Source organism: Mytilus californianus, unplaced genomic scaffold, assembly GCF_021869535.1.
Source record: "Mytilus californianus isolate M0D057914Y unplaced genomic scaffold, xbMytCali1.0.p SCAF_1, whole genome shotgun sequence".
NCBI classification, from domain to species: domain Eukaryota; kingdom Metazoa; phylum Mollusca; class Bivalvia; order Mytilida; family Mytilidae; genus Mytilus; species Mytilus californianus.
The window spans coordinates 18,651,142-18,671,512 of NW_026262581.1; the positions used below are offsets into that span (position 1 = coordinate 18,651,142).

At 31.7% G+C, this 20,371-nt stretch overlaps 2 protein-coding genes and 1 long non-coding RNA gene across 4 annotated transcripts in view; all 3 read right to left on the minus strand.

The window, feature by feature from the left end:
* LOC127700015 (receptor-type tyrosine-protein phosphatase alpha-like) overlaps positions 1–20,371 on the minus strand; it is a 581,206-nt gene that overhangs the window by 509,840 nt on the left and 50,995 nt on the right. Inside the window, exons 3-6 of the mRNA XM_052203454.1 lie at positions 8,141–8,359; positions 5,125–5,325; positions 2,021–2,221; positions 551–733 (exon numbers count right to left, since the gene is read on the minus strand). Coding sequence (XP_052059414.1) covers positions 551–733; positions 2,021–2,221; positions 5,125–5,325; positions 8,141–8,359 — 804 coding nt within the window. The remainder of the gene's footprint in view (positions 1–550; positions 734–2,020; positions 2,222–5,124; positions 5,326–8,140; positions 8,360–20,371) is intronic.
* LOC127700008 (receptor-type tyrosine-protein phosphatase mu-like) overlaps positions 1–20,371 on the minus strand; it is a 293,046-nt gene that overhangs the window by 65,439 nt on the left and 207,236 nt on the right. The window lies entirely within an intron of this gene.
* Positions 16,233–17,493, minus strand: LOC127700612 (uncharacterized). Its single transcript, XR_007981659.1, has 2 exons — positions 17,286–17,493; positions 16,233–16,609 (listed from the first exon to the last, which is right to left on the minus strand). It is a non-coding gene; the product is annotated as an uncharacterized LOC127700612 (long non-coding RNA).

Sequence of the window (20,371 nt, forward strand, 5' to 3'; positions counted from 1 at the left end):
GTTTGAAATTATTCTCATAAAAACAGTCTATAATGTTTTATTTTGAACCATGCACTAATTCAATACATTTCAAATGTCCCCATAAAAAGTAAATCACAAAAATACTGAACTCCGAGGAAAATTCAAAACGGAAAGTCCCTAAACAAATGGCAAAATCAAATGATAAAACACATCAAACGAATGGACAACAACTGTCATATTCCTGTCTTGGTACAGGCATTTTCAAATGTAGAAAATGGTGGATTGAAAAATTTCTGTTTTTAAATGTTCAAACGTTTTCTTAAATATGTTGTGTTGTGTAAGATGTATATCGTTGACAATCTAAAGTACATGGAATCAAAATCAGGATAAACAGAAATTCGACCATTACGGGTAAATATGAAGTCCTATTTACGAGGGAAGCATTCGTTTATCCCGAAACACAAATGTCTGTGTTCTACAAAATACTAACTATAAGAAATCATATAATCTACAGGTATACTTATTATGATCAAAATACAATTAGTGGTATTTCAAAACCATGTATATACTATTAAATTATTTTACTCACCTCCAAAGAAAAGATACACCCCGGTTATTACAATTAACGATTCATTTCCAATCTGTATATATGAATTCGAACTGGTTGTTTCTATGTTGATGCATGAAGTTGTGTTTCCATCGGTTAATACAGTTGCGGGTAAACTAAGACCAGAAAGGCTATGTTTTGCAGTTCCATTATAAACCGTATTATCTGGGATTGAAAGTATACCAAAATTCTAATCTAACTGATTGTATCAGAAAACATATGCATTTGTTTTTAAAAATAATGAATTTCAAAATTAATCAAACAGATATGACTAGCTATTTTATGAGCACTCAAAATTGAAATGGTATTTTGATTGTCTTTGCTGATGTTCGCATAACTTTCAATTTGGCATTTAAAAACACATTTCAAGAAAGTAATGTTTGAAATGAGAATTTTGACATACATGGCAAGTGTCCAGCCCAACACACTCTGCTTACAAAAAGCAAAATGGTTGATTGCTGAAAAATTGGAATAATCGATCGCTTACAAGTACGGTGGTTTATAAAACGGCAAAACAGAAACCATGAAAAAAATAAATTATGAATAAACATTTAAACGCGTTTTGTAACAAAAAAAAAAAAAAAAAAGAACTAAACAAAAACACGGAAAACAAAATCTGATACTTTTAAACGGAACATAATTTTCAACGAATACATTTAATCTTACCCTAATTTAAATTTTAGTCTTCAGTAGGTAGAAAATACGTCGATTGTTTTTATTGAATGCTTCTTATAGATAATAATAAAATATGATCAAGAAATTCCAGTTATATAGTGTTTAAAGACATGTGCTATAATGTGTTTAAAAATGCAAACAACAAACTTAAAGAAACCAACAGATTAAGAAAAATGCCGATTTTATCGAGTTAATTTAGCTAATTATAATTGGTTGTTTCTGCATATGGGTAATTGATGGTGCTTTTCATTATTTGTTAGAGTGTTTTGTATATAGAATAACATAGAATTCTTCAATTTCAATTAAAAATATCAATTTTTGCCAGTTTTGAGACGACACTATGGACGTTTGTATAACATTATTAAACAAATAGCTCAACAGGCCTCAAACAAATGAAATGGTTGATCAAGCGTGAAAACAGGCGATGTAACGATTATAATTATATCCTTGTCTTTTTCTTCTTTTTTTATATATTTTAATTTATGAAAATGAATCTTAATATAGTGATCCAGTTACTTTATAATATTTTATAATAATTTGAAAATTATGGAAAAGGTTTTCTGTTGCCCGATCACGGTTGAGCCAACATGTCCTCTATTCAGTGGTAGTTCACATTTGAATCCCTCCACCCTCAGATGACTTCCAATAAAGAACTCACGTATCTGAATACTTTGTTTAAGTTGCTACCCTGAATATATCTTTAATAATTGTCTATGTATGTAATACAAACATCAATCAATCTATGAAAGTGACATTTGTTAAATTTATTATACCTACAGAAAGTACAGTATCTGCCGCCTTCTCCCGCGACACATCCCTTCGAACAAACATCCGTATTCGCATCACAGACTCCATGATAACACTTCTGTACATCACAACCCCAAATACAGGAACCATTTGCAGGATAACAATGTCTATCTATACATTCAACTGGACAATCCGTTGTACAATTGGTTCCCCAGGTACCTTTCCAACATCCTTCAATTTTAAACAAATTTATAAGGATGATTTTGAAATTAAATCTTGTATACTCAGACAAATTTCCAATGGGAAAATCCTGCTTGTAACACTGTATTGTTGTTTATGTTGTAGACATAACGAATGCTATTAGACTTTTACTTAAATTTTTACTTTTCTTTTTTCTGAATTCATCCTTTTTGGCATTAATTAATTTCACGTGTTCTCTTTCATTGGTTAATTATCACGAATAAAGCACGTAATGCAAGAGTAAACTGAGAAAGAGGTAAAAGTATTCAACCGAAATTAGTAGATATGAACAAAATGTCTCATTTTAGTTAAACAGAAAGAATTTTAACAAAGATTGGTTAAACTGTTTTAGACCGCAAAAAAAATGTCAATTGTATATTATTATAAGTCATAAACTTCTGTACCTATTATTAGGTTGTTTACATATTGATATTATAAAATATCAGCTGCGAGTCACACTATGAAGCTTTTTGTCGAGTGAGAGCATCGAATGAGTTCAAAGAGACTTCATATTGTGTCGAGCAGCTGACATTTTACAATATAAATATGATGAAAATCTGATAATCGATTTATCGGATGTATTTGATAAAAAAGGTGTTTTTCTTTGTTTCCAAATCAAACCGGAAAATGACTAGATAAGTCCGTTTCAAACTTATCAACGTCGGTTCATTTATTATGACGTCGGTGATATGTCTGGGTCAAAGTTATTAAGGCCGGATTAACGCATTTGACGACACAAAGTCGTAATGTGCAATTTTAAGAAGAGCTGCTGAGCAGAGTGGTACAGACAGTGGGGACACTGATAATACGTAGTACTCGTGTATATTATATGAGACAGAAACCGCTCACATTTATGGAGAAAGTGAGAATAAACATGTCTTAATGCTACCGGAAAGACTCTCTATTTGATTCAAACCAAATTCAAATATGTTTTTTCTTCCGTCTGTATGCAACCTTGATTGACTGATTGACTGTTATTTTGCCGAACGTCCAGAAGCAGTTATATTATTTTATTTGTATTTTGTTATTTTTGTTATTTTTCCTTTTCTATTAATATCTTTAGTTACTGTGGAACTAGTTTGTAGAATTAGTTTGATGGTATTTTTAAAATTATAAGTCTTAAGTGTTAGTATAGCACGGATATTTCTTTAGCGCTATTACGGGTGGGTTATATAGTCATATATTAGTTCGATGCTTTTTGTTTGGAATGTATCGAGGTGTTCACAGTAATTTCTAAGTACAAGGCATTCTGCATAGTATACTATTTATAGTATATTGTATTGATTTAGTGTAGAATAGCCAGATGTGTGTTAATTTGGAGATATTTGTAATGTGTTGTTATCTTTATTAAATGTTGCATTGCACAGACAATACTAAGATACTACGAGCAAACCAATGCTACGTTTTGACATGCTTCTTATTAAGCCATCTAGATAGATCAGAAATGTTTGTCTTTCGCACAAATTTATGAGAGAGAATGTAAGAAGGCATGTATTAACACGAGAAAAATGAAACAATTATAACCGTGTTGTTCGGCCGGGTTGAAGTTTTGAAAATTTAGACTTCCATTGAGATGAGTTGTTTTGTGAAAGTGACAAAAATGTTGCCTTGGATCCTTTACAATGTTGTAGAAATGGTTATTTAATGTGAATAGAACTTAGCATCTTCCATACACGAGACATCAGACTTAACGTCCCTAATCCGACCGGAAAGTATTTGCTGATAAACAAGTCTTGATCCTTAAACAAGAAGAACTGGCTTTTGAAGGCAAATCGAGATAAAAGTAGAAATAGGACAGGAGGCCATTCGAATGACACTGCTGTAGTTTACAAGTTTAAAACCGAAGTGAAACATGAGGCCACACGTAGAAAATCAGACATGTAAAAAGAGTTTGTACGGAGAAAAGCTAAAATGGAAGAAGAGACATAAACGAATGTAATCAGTTATGAGACAAAGAGACTCCTTATAAAAACACCAAACAGTAAGGTCGTTAGAAAAATTATTTCCAAATGTAAAATATCTGTTCAATTAAATTATGTGACAATGTCATGTGTAGAGTAGAGTTCACCACAAAGATAATGGTAACAAATACAAACATAAACTTACAAAAACAATAAATTAGACAGTTAAAGTATAACGCCTTTGTGAAGGGATTCGGTAAACTGTAAATAAAAAAGGCATCCAAAGTAAAGGGGAACAAATAGAACGACCAGTAAAACTATATCCAGATAAATTCAACTTGACCTAATCTATATACTGATCTATAGTTATAAATAATTGTATTTCGCATTTACATGTACCTCTGTATTGTACCATTTATATGTCGTGGGTTCGGGGATGAATTGTATGATTCTAAATTTTCTTCAAAAAAAATTTTTTGAAGAGGGAAATGAAATATATAGTTCGTTTCCATTTAAAATTATGGAAAAAAATATTGAGTTTTAAAATAATATTTTCTTGTGTCTGTATATATAAAATTGAAAACAAAAGCTGGTTTTAGATTAACGTCTGGTCGATACCAAATAGACCCAGGATGATTTACAGCTTGATATATTGTTTGATTCTTCTTAACTTTTAAAGTATGTATGTTTCCCCCAAGTTGTCTAATGATATTTTCGTCGAAGGAGTTTCTGTTTCGTTGACGTATACAGTCCACCTCCTTATATGAATGCATGAACATTAACACGCTGCAAGTCACTAACCTGTTGTCAGATTGAACTATGTTAGTCCAGATGAAATAAAATTAACGGTACCAATTTTACTGCACCATTCGTATTTTGAAAGTTCAGAGGTTAACAATTCGTTTTAATGCAAATGTAACTTGTATTTCTTAAATGTGACAAATGCAGTTCGCCCGTCTGTTCTAAAAAAACTATGTTTTGTTAATACGTTACCATATATTTCTATGTAACATAATTCGACAAATGTTTTTCTGTTAAAGAAATAAACATCCTTGGTAGGGCTTAAATCACAATCGACACTCTGAATCAGGTTACGGAAGGCCTGTTTCCCTATATCTACATAGCACAGTTCAGTTTTTAAATACACAGTGTCATTTGCAAGGTACAACCGGAAACCATTCATGCGATGTGCCTCTGTAAAACAAATAATATAGTAGTGAATAAATATGGCACTCGTGTTGCTCAAGTAAGCAGAAGTCGGTGATGACTCGATTTCGATAATGTCATCAACGAGAACAAAAATGCGATAATTGATATTCGCTGTTGCAGTTAACTATAATGTTCAAAGATTGCATGTTCCCTTTTCTATATCAAGCATGTCTAGCTATTACAGAATCAAATAAACTAGTATAATAAAACTTAGTATATGCCGATACCAACAAAAAAAAGACACATCTACCAGATGAATGATGTCATCCCAAGAAGAAAAAAAAACCGATACGGATATGACCACAAAGGCGTATTGCTTTGGAACAATGAAAAGTATTTCATAAACTGTCGAATTGGTTGGGTAATACAGGAAAATTGTAGAAACAAATTACAACATGAATCAATGATTTTCTGTGCATAATCGTCTAGATATGAACATATGAAGTTCACTATTTATTTATTTCGCTTGGAATGTCCATGTCGCGTTTTAACAATTCAAAGAGGGTATGAAATTAAGGTCACGTTTGTTTACATTTGTACCTCTTGCAAAAACCAAAAAGTATTATAAATCTATAATTGAATAACATCCTTCAGATATTTAAAAGACATGCATCTATCAGATATCAATCTGTAATAATGTTTTAAATTAAATTGTGTCTTATATGTTTGCTCACATTCAATTTCCCAGAAACTACGCGGAGTGAAATGGACCTTTTAGAAAACACATGTCAATGTTCCATGTTTATGATATCTACATCTACTATTTACTGGAAAATTCACCGTTTAAGGTCCATAACTCTTATAAGGAATCGTCTGACAGTTTTGATATCAAATAGAACGTAAGTACAAATGTAGCTATTATCATTCTGAACATGGTTGCTCCATCAGATTTTCTCTATCCTCTAAGTTCTATCTACAAAGACAACAATTGCATTTACCCCTATTCCCTTATTTTAGCCATTTAGGTCATGTTTGTCGGCAGGCAGAGTCATGGAACACATGTTTAAAACAAGATACCCCATTAGTGACCATGTCCAGGTTTGGTCAAATTTTACCCAGTACTTTCAGAGGAGATGATCTTGGTAGAAATTAACGGACGACGGACGACGACGACAGACGACGGACGCCAAGTGATTGCAAAAACAAACATCCTCAAACATGGGTTAAATTATCACTCCAGAGCAATCACTCATTTAAGCAGTCAACTGCATGACGATTACGGCCAAATAGACTTATTTTTAGATCATGTCCTGATTATCATTTTTGCTCTTTACAGTTTCTCTCTGTCTTCTATTGTTTTGAGTGCAAATCTTAAGTTTCTCTCTGTCTATTATAGTTTCCATCAAAATACACCTTAATAGAGAAAAATCGTAATTCAAGAGCAACGAAGGAGTCCACGGAATAGTTCAAACTTTTGCTTAATTTGGAGATGATATCTTGCTAGTTACAATGTCTCTCCATCTACTATCATAGTTTCCGGAGAGAGAAGAATCAAGACAAATATCGATAGAAATGTTTACTTACAATTTCATCGATTTATTTGTCTATTTTGTCCTGCTGATAATTTGTGTTCTAAATAGTTTCGTTTTATTCTCTATATTTTCGGCATAAAAACACAAATATGAGTTAAAATCGTCCTTCAAAGGCAATAACTCCTAAAAGGAGAAAAATTATTATTTCAACCATCTCAATTTTTTGTAAAATCTAGTCCTGTTGAACCGTCTATTACAGTTTCTTTCTATCTTCTATAATTTTCGAGGAAACAAATCACATAGATGGATAAAAATCGTCAGTAAAGAGCAATAACTCATATGAAGAGTCAACTGATAATTTCAACAGTTTGAAGTGTTTATAAATCTTTATCTGTTGAACATTTTGTCACATACAGTTTCTCTTTATTTAAAAATGTAATAATGTGATAGTTTTCCAGATAATAACCAACATCGCTTAAGACAAAATGTAAAATTCGTTACTGCAGACCTATAGCTCCTAAAATGATCGTCTGAATATAAATTTTTCCGTTCTGATCATGTTCCCAATTAACACTAGTTTACAAAATAAAAGACGATACTTGCATTTTTCCCCTTTTATAAAATTAACAAAGACATTTTATAATAACCAAATATTTTGGTACAAATCCAATTGTATGCAGTCAATAAAGCTACCATGTCTTTACATTTAAAGACTTAAATAATATAGTAATTTGTACAAATGAATATAGTTTTAGGCTCATAGATCAAGACAGACATTTGCGACTAGAATAAACAACAAAATGTTTGAAACGAGATTGTATTATGATATTGTGCAATACCAAGTTTCCTTTATTGTTTATGACGTTGGCGTATGCGATCCACCGGAAGGTAAATTTGCCGATATTAGAGTTTTAAATAGGTCAACAATTGTTTCCAAAGATGTTCTATTTGTAGCCTAGGTGGCCATTTTGGTTTGTAGACAGAATCATCAGACATATTTTGAACTTAATAACTAAATAACACAAGGACAATTGTGGATACGTTTGGTTTCAATTGGCAAAGAAGTTTCAAAAGAGAAGACTTTTGTAAAAGTTAACAGACGAATGACGTCGACGGACGAGTACGATTGCGATTTACAACTAATACAACAGACGACGGCAGATGCCAAGTGATGATTATAGCTCATACTGGCCCGTGGCACTTTGGTCAAGTTTACGATTAAAATATATTAAGATATTGTAAGGGTGTTGGATTTCAGAAAAAGAAACATAATGTTTGGGGATAAATAATGATTGAAAAAACTAACAGTTTGTAGATACAAAACTTACTATCATTCCTTAAATAATATTTAATATTAGTAATGTAGACTAATTTCGGGAAAGACATCCCCCACCATTGTGTCGCTTGTCCAGCGGCTGTAGAAGAACATCCATCTTTCCAATTATTATTTGCAGGTCCTTTTATAGCTAAGCTTGCATTGTATGAAATACCAGCTGTGTCTGTGTATGTTGTTTCCTGTCCTGGTGTTCCATGTAAAGCAAGATTTACTGTCAAAAAAAGGTGTATTTTTTACAGGGTACTTTGTTTTCATTTGTTATTTCATTCACTGTTCTGTCAAGCAAAGATCTTTCAACGCCCCTTTTTACCCCAAAATATCGGGGTAACTAAGGTGGCTTGGGTGTTTAACGAATCTGATTGGTCGAACCTGAAACAGTAACGCGAAAATTAACAAGTGAATTTCGGTCTCAAAAGTGGCACTTTCATATGCGCTTTTGAAGGAAGAAGATCGTAAAAACCATTTCACTGTGTTTGTTAAAACTGTTTCAGGTGAGTCAAGTATTTTAGTAATTCAAAGTTTATATACTTCGTTTTATCATTTTTTCTTTTAGTGTTTCTTTCGTTAGTTATTCAAATGAATCGTAAAAAACTTCATAAAGTTTCCTTTGTTTTTCCAGTAAAGTTGAAGTTAAATTTATAAGAGTTCTGCACGTAAAGAATTTCAGATCAAATTGTTGTTTCTCAATAAGTGTAAATAGATGTAAATATGTGTAATAAAAAGGGTTCGTTTATTGTTCACAAATTTTCTGTACTCAAGGGCATTTTTAAACGCGTTATAGAAATTTGTTTTACGCTCGCATGTTGGAAATGATAATTTGACTTATCGCTTGTTCATAATTAATATTTTATTAGTAATTATTTATTGTAAACTAGTACTCTCGTTTAGCCCTAAATCATCATAACGAGTCATGAATTTTTGATAAAAGCAAGCATGTATGTTTTAAAGCTAGTTTCCCCATTTCACATGATACTGTTTTATATTCATAATATTTGCCAGTGGATAACCACGTTTAGTTCCGTAAAGCTAGGTTTTCTCTCGAATTCGATTATTCCTATAATTCATCTACAAAGTAATTTCCCCTTTTAAATAGAACTATAGAAAATATTTGTAAACCAATGCTCATTGTCTGAATTGATTATTTTTGGGTTAATAGGTTTTATATAGTTTAAGTTTTTAGAAGCGCAATATGTGCTCTGCCAGGTTTATCATTAAAAAGATAAAAGAATTCAACATTTTTATACATGTTCATTGTTAAGATATTAATGTATTCAACACTTTATGCTGTTCAGCACATGATTTATACTCTCTTATGTTCAAATACTAGGTCACTCATTATGCTCATACTTTTAAGATTTAGTCCACATCTTGCTCATATATTTGAATGCTAATTAAGCATCTAACACTGGACACTTGAAATTTGAAAAACACTCATTTGCAAATCCGCCGCCGTCATTTCTTAATGATACGGGGTCATGTAAATAACCGAAATGTGCAGAATAAAATGGGATTCATCAAATACCAAGTGTTAAAGCTCTAGACTATAAAGTTTACATGCAATTTGAATTTAAAAAACATGGGATTATAAATGGGATTTTGCATAATCCCATTGAATTTTTTTCTATCCCATGGGATTTTTGTAGTCCCATGGGACAGAAAAAAATCCCATTGGATAAATAAAATCTCATGGGACAATTAAAATCGCATGGGACAAAATAAAATCCCATGGGATTCAAATTATAAATATACAATTATGTGTTTGTTATAATGAATTCTTTTTGGTACATGTGTAGTAAACTGTTATAATCTTATGATATAATAGTTAATGCAGTATTAGAAATGCTAGTCACTAAACTATAATATAAAGGTTTGAAGGATTCTATTCGAAGTCAATCAAATAAAATCCTTTAACTGAAATAAAATGATGATATGTCTACATAGAAGAAAAAAGTATTGTTTTGAAATCTTTGTCTTGTTTATTTCATTATAAAAACTAGAACTGAAAAAAAATTTTCATATTCTGACTGAATAAATTGACAAATCAGAGTTTATAGTTTACTCTTTTCACGAGGTATAGTTTTCTTTGTTATTGTCTCATTGCAATACATGAATATTCAACCGATTTGAATTTTATACCATTTGTGGTGTTCATAATATTATGTTCATATTTGCAGATTTAATAAAATAAACACTTTTCATGTTAAGTTTTAGTTTTCTTGTTTCAGCTTGCTGTGTACAATTATTCAATCCACTATATAACAGTAAAGCAAATAAATTATTTCATCCACTAGAATTATTCCTACAATTCTTAGAGAAAACATTTTTGCAATTTGTTTTTCAAAGATCTTCCTCTGTACATCTTTATTGGATGGAGCGATGTAAATGAGCGGACAAAGCAATTGTGCATTTGGACAACAACATACTCATTTTTTTTCTTCATTTGTCCCTTCTTTCAATTAATATTTATGTTGTTGCATTTACTCAATTATGTTCTTGTGCATCTATGATAAGACTCCTTTTTGTTTATAGTCATTATGTTGAAATGTCCTATTTCTTAAGCTTGTGTAGGAAAAAAACACATTCCATTTCACATTAATAAAAAAAGCACACAATGTAGAAAAATATCAACTTTAAAAGAGGGACGAAAGATACCAGAGGGACATTCAAACTCATAGATCGAAAACAAACTGACAACGCCATATGGCCAAAAATAAAAAGACAAACAGACAAATAATAGTACAGATGACACAACATAGAAAACTAAAGTCTAAGCAACACGAACCCCACCAAAAACTGGGGGTGATCTCATGTGCTCCGGAGGGGTAAGCAGATCCTGCTCCACATGTGGCACCCGTCGTGTTGCTTATGTTATTACAAATCCGGTAAATAGTCTAATTCGGTAGGTCACATTCGTGAAAAGGGAAGGGTATTGTAGTTACTACATAAGGAACATATCCGATATCATCTGTGAAACGGTTATTCCATAATGGTCAACCAACTCGTGATGGCGTCCGTAAAATTTACGAAGGGATGATTTCAACTTCACCATTTTGAACTCTTGGTTTAATAGCTTCCTTGTGAGCAGCAATCCTCTATCAAGGAAATCATGATAGGAAATACAAGCCCGGGAATATCGTATCAATTGGGAGATATATACTCCGTATGCAGGCGCTGCTGGAATGTTGCTACATAGAAATGGAAAGTTCACAATTGGGAAGCTGAAATCATCTCTTTTGTCGTAAAGTTTTGTTTTCAACCGACCCTCATTGTCAATTTCTAGATGCAAGTCAAGATATGAGGCAGACTTAACTGTATCTGTAGTATCCTTTATCTCTAGTTCGATGGGATAGATTCGTTCAACATAGTCACCAAGTTTTGTATTATTTAGTGAGAGAACATTATCTATATAGTGGAACGTAAAGTTAAAGGATATTGCTAACTTCTTATCTTTCTTCCTAAGAAGTTCCTGTATGAAGTCAGCCTCATAATAATAAAGAAACAAGTCGGCAAAAAGAGGGGCACAATTGGTTCCCATTGGAATTCCGACAGTCTGTTGAAAAACACGACCTCCAAACGTAACAAATATGTTGTCAATCAAGAAATCAAGCATCTTGATAATGTCAGTTTCATTGAATTTTTTGTTTGAATCACAGTGATTCTTTACTAAGTAGGATTTATCCCTCCCCAAGACAAGATACTTGTATCTACGTTCGCCATTCTTTTTAATGAAACTAAGTAATACCAACTCTTTCAATTTTAATATTAAGTTTCGTCTTCCGTTTTGACCTGTTGATGATCATGAAAACCAAAATGTCTGACCTGTAAAAACACAAATCTCAAAAATTGATATAAATGGAGAGAAATACAGCAATAAAAAAGGCTATGTTATCATGTTTATGAACATTTTGATAAACTTTCATTTGAATATTAATTGTGAGTACTGTTATGTCAGTGCTTTGTGTCTATTGTTTATATATTAGTTGTTTGTGTGCCTTGTTGCAATCTTTTGAATTGAGCCAATTGCAACAAATGTTTACAGTTTGTTCAAATGTTTTACTGTTATTAAAACCACTGTCCCAGGTTGGGGGTGGGTTGAGTGCTCACAACATGTTTTTTTATAAGTAGTAATTTGCTTTGAAGTAGCTGTAAGTAACTGAGTAGCAACAGATCTGTATTTTCAATTTGTGTCTTTTTTGTTATAGGTAAAGAATACATTTCCAGCCACGTCCGGTCTGTGTTTTTGTTAGCTGTTTTTTCTGCTTTGCATATCAAATTTTTATATGACACCGTGCAGTCATTCCATACACCAAAAAGTAGACATATGCTTATAATATCTGATAAAAAATAAATTACTGACATCGGACTAAATATACTAGTAAATTCTGTAACCATTGACTTTTTATACTAGTTATATTTGTCCGCCCGGACGATTTTTAACCAGGACTAATTTATCTGTTACACTAGTTCACAAGGTAACAGTCCGCAGGGAGACATGTCATCCTACCTGGACACATTATTCTGACTCCGAGCCGACCAGTCTTTGCTCTTACTCCTTAATACCGTGTGCTTAGCGGAGAAGCAGCAAATACCAATTTTAAAGTCTTTGGTTTCACCCGGCTGAGGTTCGAACCAAAGACCTTCTGCACTCAAGGCTGTATACAAGGAGTAGACCTAAGATTTAAAATTTCTACGTTTTTGCAAAAACTGGATCAAAATCATCATTGAACAGCAATTACTTTTTAATAAGATTTAAAAGTTTCTCTTTAGATATTATATTTTTCAAGATAAAAAAGGCAAATACATGAAATATGAAGAAAACAAAATTGAAAAAAATCTTTATTTAAGGCAACAACTTCTATGAGCTGCCAGTTTTGGTGCAAATTGACAGTAGAAAGATTTCAACATTCTGAACATTTCTATCCTTGTCAGATATTGTCTATCATCTATTTTGTCCTTTTATAGCTTACTATGCAGTATGGGTTTTAGCCAATTGTTGAAGTCTGTACGGTAACCTATAGTTGTTAACTCTACGTCTTTGGTCTCTGTTGAAGAGGTGTCACATTGGCAATGACCACATTTGTATATGAATATGTTTTAGTCATGTTGGTGTTAGGGGACAACCATTTGATTTTCTGGTGGGATAAAAAGGTAGAGAAGGATTTTTTTAAGGCAGAGGCTATTTTTCCGGCTCCGGCAAAATAGCCTCTTAGGTGTTATTTTACCAGATCCGGCAAAATAGCCTCCGGCAAAATAGCGATTTGTATAGAGTCATGCTTTTTTGCCGGTCTTATTTCAGATTTTTCTTCAGACTACATGAAATTAATTTTTTATTGAAACTAAAGTCAGCGGTTGATGACAGTCTGGTGATAGAGGAGGAACACATAGAAACCCGCCCTGAAATAGTTTCAGGTACATGTCCAGACAAACTAGTGAATATCATGAATATAAAATTAATAAAGAAATACCGATATTGTAAAGACGCTGATGGAAATCTATTGACAGCATCTATTCTATGAAGGTTGAATATAATATCTGCATTTTTTGTAAAAGTGGTGCAAACGTTATAAAAACATACAACATCTCCCTTTTTTATATAAGTGTTATGCGCAGTTCATGTCTGCCATGGCTGCATTGGTAGCATCTTCCCTTTGCAAGACTGAAAAATGCACCAAAAGGAAGGCACTGGTTTTGTAACACTTGCAAAGCATTTTGAGGTGGTTTTATGTTACTTTTGATTTAAAAACTTTTAAGATATAATTATTGAAATGTTTAGTTATAATGTCGAATTTAATATGCATGCTTTACTTAATGTGTATTAAAAAGACATATGTTTTAAAGACTTCTTATAACAGTAAAGAATATCAATTTTGATATATAGATATAGGAAGATGTGGTATGAGTGCCAATGAGACAACTCTCCATCCAAGTTATAATTTATAAAAGTAAACCATTATAGGTCAAGGTGCGGTCTTCAACACGGAGCATTGGCTCACACCAAACAGCAAGCTATAAAGAGCCCCAAAAAATTACTAGTGTAAAACCATTCAAACGGAAAAACCAACGGTCTAATCTATATAAAAACGTATAAATATGCATGCTTTGCTTATGTATAAATGTTTTAAAGAAGGCATATATTTTAGAGATTTTTTATTAAACTGTATGTTTCTATATTTTTTCTATTAATTAATACAGTTGGGTGCAGACCAAGCGTTACATAAAGTAAACGCAAGTTAACACCGCGTGCACATATTTCGTTAGTTAACTTCAATTTTCGCGTTTACTAGTAAACGCGCGTTTACTATAATTACGTTAACGCGGTCAAAATGGAAATTTCTAATGTTTACCCGAGTAAACGGGCGTTTACTCTGTGTCCGTTTAGTCAGTAGTAAACGGGCGTTTACTTCAGATTTCACAAATTTATTTTACGTGCACTTAAAAGTAAACGGGCGTTTACTACAGATTTCACAAGTGTACTTTTACGTGCACTTGAAAGTAAACGCGCGCTTACTTTTCGCGTTAACTTATTGTGTAAATTAAGAAATAAACTTCGTGTTCATTTGTACATTTATTTTATTAAAACAACTTTTATCTTAATATTTTACGTATATGTGTTTCAAACCAGAACAATTCAAAAACACTTTTAATTCGAAATATTAATTTTATTAAATTTCAAAAAATCAGTTCCAAACACTTTACAGATTAGCAGATTTTCTATATTTTCTTTTCAAAAGTTACATGTACATATATCGAGGCGGATAGAAAGGTTATCCAACACACCAGAAAAATATTTGTATATGATGGGATATAAACATCATGGTTAACGTTGCTTCGTTCCCCATTTTGAACTGTCTCTTCGAATTCCTAAATACCATGAGGTATAACTCGATGCATTATTTTTAATCGTAATTCACTTTGTTTGATTGGATTAACATGATTTAAGTTTCTGTTTTGCCAAATGTTCAAACAAAAATTGTACAGTGTATTGAAAGGGATATTATTAAAGTGTTGTATAAGTATGTACATTTGTACCATCTCCGATCTCGTCAATTTAAACAGACTTATCCATAACGATCGATTATAAATGATATTTGGGACGTCCGAAAAATATACTCGATCTGAACATGAATGAAATATTGCGACTGGACGTTATGCTACAAACAAAATCAATCAACCTACATAATATATTAACAGTATACTATTCCAAGAAGAGAACTTCTCATAGTTTTCATTATAAAGTACACGAATCAGTCATGTAAGTGTTGAATGATGCCGTTAAATAGTTTTGTTAAAAATGCTGGCACTCTAAATTGATGCGAACAAAATTTTTTAGTCATTATGTTCCAATATTGTTATCATTTGTATTATACAATCCATCCTTATATGAAAATATAACTCATTTACTATGCGGCTATATAGATTTATATAAAAAAGTGCTAACCCAGACAACATTGGTACGTTGGCACAATGTTAGCCCAACGTATCTACATGCATTGGCCCAACGTTGTTTTTAAACGTTGGCCCAATGTATAAGTGCAAAGTGGCCCTATGTTGGCCCAACGTGATGGCTAAACGTTGGCACAACGTTGTAAGGTTTTATACAATACATTGGCCCAACGTTTGTCCAATGATGGAATAATACTTGCCGATGTTAAACAAACGTTGGGCCAACGTAGTAATACAAACTGTTAACAAACGTTGGCACTCCATTGGTTCAATCTGTAAACTTTTCTATCCATATGAAGGATACTTAAATCCCTTCCAGCCAACAACTGCAATAATTCCTGGTTCTTACATCAGTTCAAAATGGCGAAAGTATTACTTTTTTAAATGTTGCAATTATTGCGTTTTACAGATCTACTATACCATGTTGTGTCTTACATACTACCCTAAAATTTTGTATTTTGCCACTTTCTCTCCATCTTCCTGAACATGCATGAAATATTTGCCAATGGACGTTTCAGTAACCAACAACCAATCAATCTCTCTCCAGGAATTGTACTTCTGAATTTTATACCCATATTTGTATAGAACTCAATCAACGTATCCATGTTACCTATTTTTCTTAAATATTGTAAATACAAAGGTATGATTAAATATAATTTATTATTAGCTAGACAACCAGTAAATTTAAAAAAAGTCTTTTTTGTATCTATACGTTGCTAAATCAGATCTATAGAATGAAAATTATAAAGTCTATTCATGATTACTCATTTATCCCATTTGTATAATATCATTACAGTTTATGTTGCAATATCCAAGCTCTGTATAAAGGCATTGATAAGTCATTGTATACAGCTATTTTTCTTTTTCTGTATTCCAACATGGTTTTTATTCACAAGAGTGTTCCTTTTGTTTTATGCAACACTTTGTTTTGTCACTATTTCTGGCTCCGTCTTATGTTAAATCCTTTAAATATCCAGTTTAGCATATCTTCATAAAAGTTATTTCACTACATGTACCTCTGTAATAAAGTAACGAATAAATGAGTACGCAATGTATGTATAATTAGAATATATTAAATCCTCCTAAAAAATAAACAAAAAGACAAAACATGCATTGTTTCCGGTGTCCTGGCACATTACAATAGTTAGAAAAAAAACTTTTTTTAGACATTTCCCCTATCCTTTACAAGCCAAGGCAAAAGGCATATTGCATGCTTTACCATAATGGTTAGACTTCACCTCGCTAGCTAGGTTAAACAGGACAATTGAGTGTAGAAATGGATACAGGAAACTTAAATTTATATTAAAATGTAAAGTTGTATATTAAAAAGAAAAGCTACTTCAAGTAATTCAGACAATAATCTTTATAGTCTTTTTCTTTTATAAATATCCTTATGTGTGGTATAGTCTATTAGTAATATAGTATATTAAAATATTAGCAATTTACAATGTGTTTGATGATACTAATGTTCAGTGGCAAATATTTCATGACTATTTAGGATTGAAATGGTTTAAACAAAATCTAGAAAATATTTTGCCAGAAACGAATACACTTCAAGATCAACATTATAAAATGATAGCAATTATATGTTTTAATTTTGAACAACATCCCTCAGATTAAAAAAAAACATATTGTATGTCATTCACAATCGTATATATAACCATGATAACAGAATTTTTAAAGTTATAACTTACATGTTACTTCCTTTTTCTTTGAACCTCAGATGATATGATTTTCTCTTTTTGTTTTCTTCGTTTCACTGCTTTCTTACAAATACACAACAGGAAATAACCACAAAAGTGACCATCCCATTACATTCAGATTTCCTATAAACTTAATTACCATGGCAACTATCTTTGAAATTTGTCTAACATATGGTCAACCTTATCAGAATGTGCTTGATTAACAGATTGGCTGTATCAAGTATCATTCTGTATATAAATGCTGAATTATTATGTTTCACAAAGTTTAATGAATAAAGTTATAAAAGATAATGATTGCAATAAATTTAAACTTTTAACCAGGCAATCTATGTTTACGATATACATTTTTTTTTATTACAGTAATGATATTCCAGAATAAATTTTACCTGGCTTATATATAGAGTATAATATAGTATCAACGTTGGCCCAGCATTCTCCCAACATAGAGTTGTAAATGTAATTTCAGTTGATGAACACTTTTGGTATAACATTAACTTTTCATAAAGCATGCAGCAATCGCAATTATCCGCCTCCAAGAGAAATAAAGCGTAAAATATTTCATAATCAATTTTTATTTACAAAATTTCATACCGGCCCTATGTTGCTACTAACATAATGCCAACGTTGGCCCGATTATTTATAACCAACATGAGATAATAATATTGATTTACAACAGAAGGCCAACGTTAGGCCAATGTTGTGCAGCCAACACCAATGTGCGACCAACGGACCGACAATTTGCCAACGTTGGGCCAATGTTGTGCAGTCAACATCAACGTGCGGCCAACGGACCGACAATTTGCCAACATTGGGCCAATGTTGTGCAGCCAACACCAACGGTCGACCAACGGACCGACAATTTGCCAACGTTGGCCCACTGTTAGTCTGTTGACTGGGAATATGGTCAGTTTTGGTTGAGGCGGATAAATAACTTAATGATACGAGTCAGTTTGAGGTATGAAAACTACTGAAATTTGTTTACGATTCATTATTTTTAATAAAAAGAGGACATGATTGCACTCGATAATGATGCGAACAAAATGTTTTAGTCATTATGTTCCGATATTGTTATCATTTGTATTATACAATCCATCCTTATATGAAAATATAACTCATTTACTCTGCGGCTATATAGATTTACATAATAAAGTGCTAATATGGTCAGTTTTGGTTGATGCGGACAAATAACTTAATGATAAGAGTCAGTTTGAGGTATGAAAACTACTGAAATTTGTTTATAGTTAAATATATTGAATAAAAAGAGGACATGCTGGTACTCTAAATTGATGCCTAAATTTTTTTGAAGTCATTAAGTTCTAATATTGCTATAATTTGTTTAATACAATCCATCCTTACATGAAAATTTTACTGATCTACTATGCGACTATAGTAATTACATAATAAAGTGCTAATATGGTCAGTTTGGTTGATGCGGACAAATAACTTAATGATACGAGTCAGTTTGAGGTATGAAAACTACTGAAATTTGTTTACGATTCATTATTTTTAATAAAAAGAGGACATGATTGCACTCGATAATGATGCGAACAAAATTTTTTAGTCATTATGTTCCGATATTGTTATCATTTGTATTATACAATCCATCCTTATATGAAAATATAACTCATTTACTCTGCGGCTATATAGATTTACATAATAAAGTGCTAATATGGTCAGTTTGGTTGATGCGGACAAATAACTTAATGATACGAGTCAGTTTGAGGTATGAAAACTACTGAAATTTGTTTAGGATTCAATATTTTGAATAAAAAGAGGACATGCTGTTACTCTAAATTGATGCAGAATTTTTTTTTGTAGTTATTATGTTCCAATATGGCTATAATTTGTTTTATACAATCCATCCTTACATGAAAATATAACTAATTTACTATGCGGCTATATAGATTTACATAATAAAGTGCTAAATTAAATATGGTCAGTTTTGGTTGATGCAGACAAATAATTTTGTTATACTAGTCATTCTGAGGTATGAAAACTACTGAAATTTGTTTACGATTCATTATTTTGAATAAAAAGAGGACATGATTGCACTCGATAATGATGCGAACAAAATTTTTTAGTCATTATGTTCCAATATTGTTATCATTTGTATTATACAATCCATCCTTATATGAAAATATAACTCATTTACTCTGCAGCTATATAGATTTACATAATAAAGTGCTAATATGGTCAGTTTGGTTGATGCGGACAAATAACTTAATGATACGAGTCAGTTTGAGGTATGAAAACTACTGAAATTTGTTTAGGATTCAATATTTTGAATAAAAAGAGGACATGCTGTTACTCTAAATTGATGCAGAATTTTTTTTTTTGTAGTTATTATGTTCCAATATGGCTATAATTTGTTTTATACAATCCATCCTTACATGAAAATATAACTAATTTACTATGCGGCTATATAGATTTACATAATAAAGTGCTAAATTAATATGGTCAGTTTTGGTTGATGCAGACAAATAATTTTGTTATACTAGTCATTCTGAGGTATGAAAACTACTGAAATTTGTTTACGATTCATTATTTTGAATAAAAAGAGGACATGATTGCACTCGATAATGATGCGAACAAAATTTTTTAGTCATTATGTTCCAATATTGCTATCATTTGTATTATACAATCCATCCTTACATGAAAATATAACTCATTTACTATGCAGCTATATAGATTTACATAATAAAGTGCTAATATGGTCAGTTTGGTTGATGCGGACAAATAACTTAATGATTCGAGTCAGTTTGAGGTATGAAAACTACTGAAATTTGTTTACGATTCAATATTTTGAATAAAAAGAGGACATGCTGGCACTCTAAATTGATGCGAACAAAATTTTTTAGTCATTATGTTCCAATATTGCTATCATTTGTATTATACAATCCATCCTTACATGAAAATATAACTCATTTACTATGCAGCTATATAGATTTACATAATAAAGTGCTAAATTAAATATGGTCAGTTTTGGTTGACGCAGACAAATAATTTTGTTATACTAGTCATTCTGAGGTATGAAAACTACTGAAATTTGTTTACGATTCATTATTTTGAATAAAAAG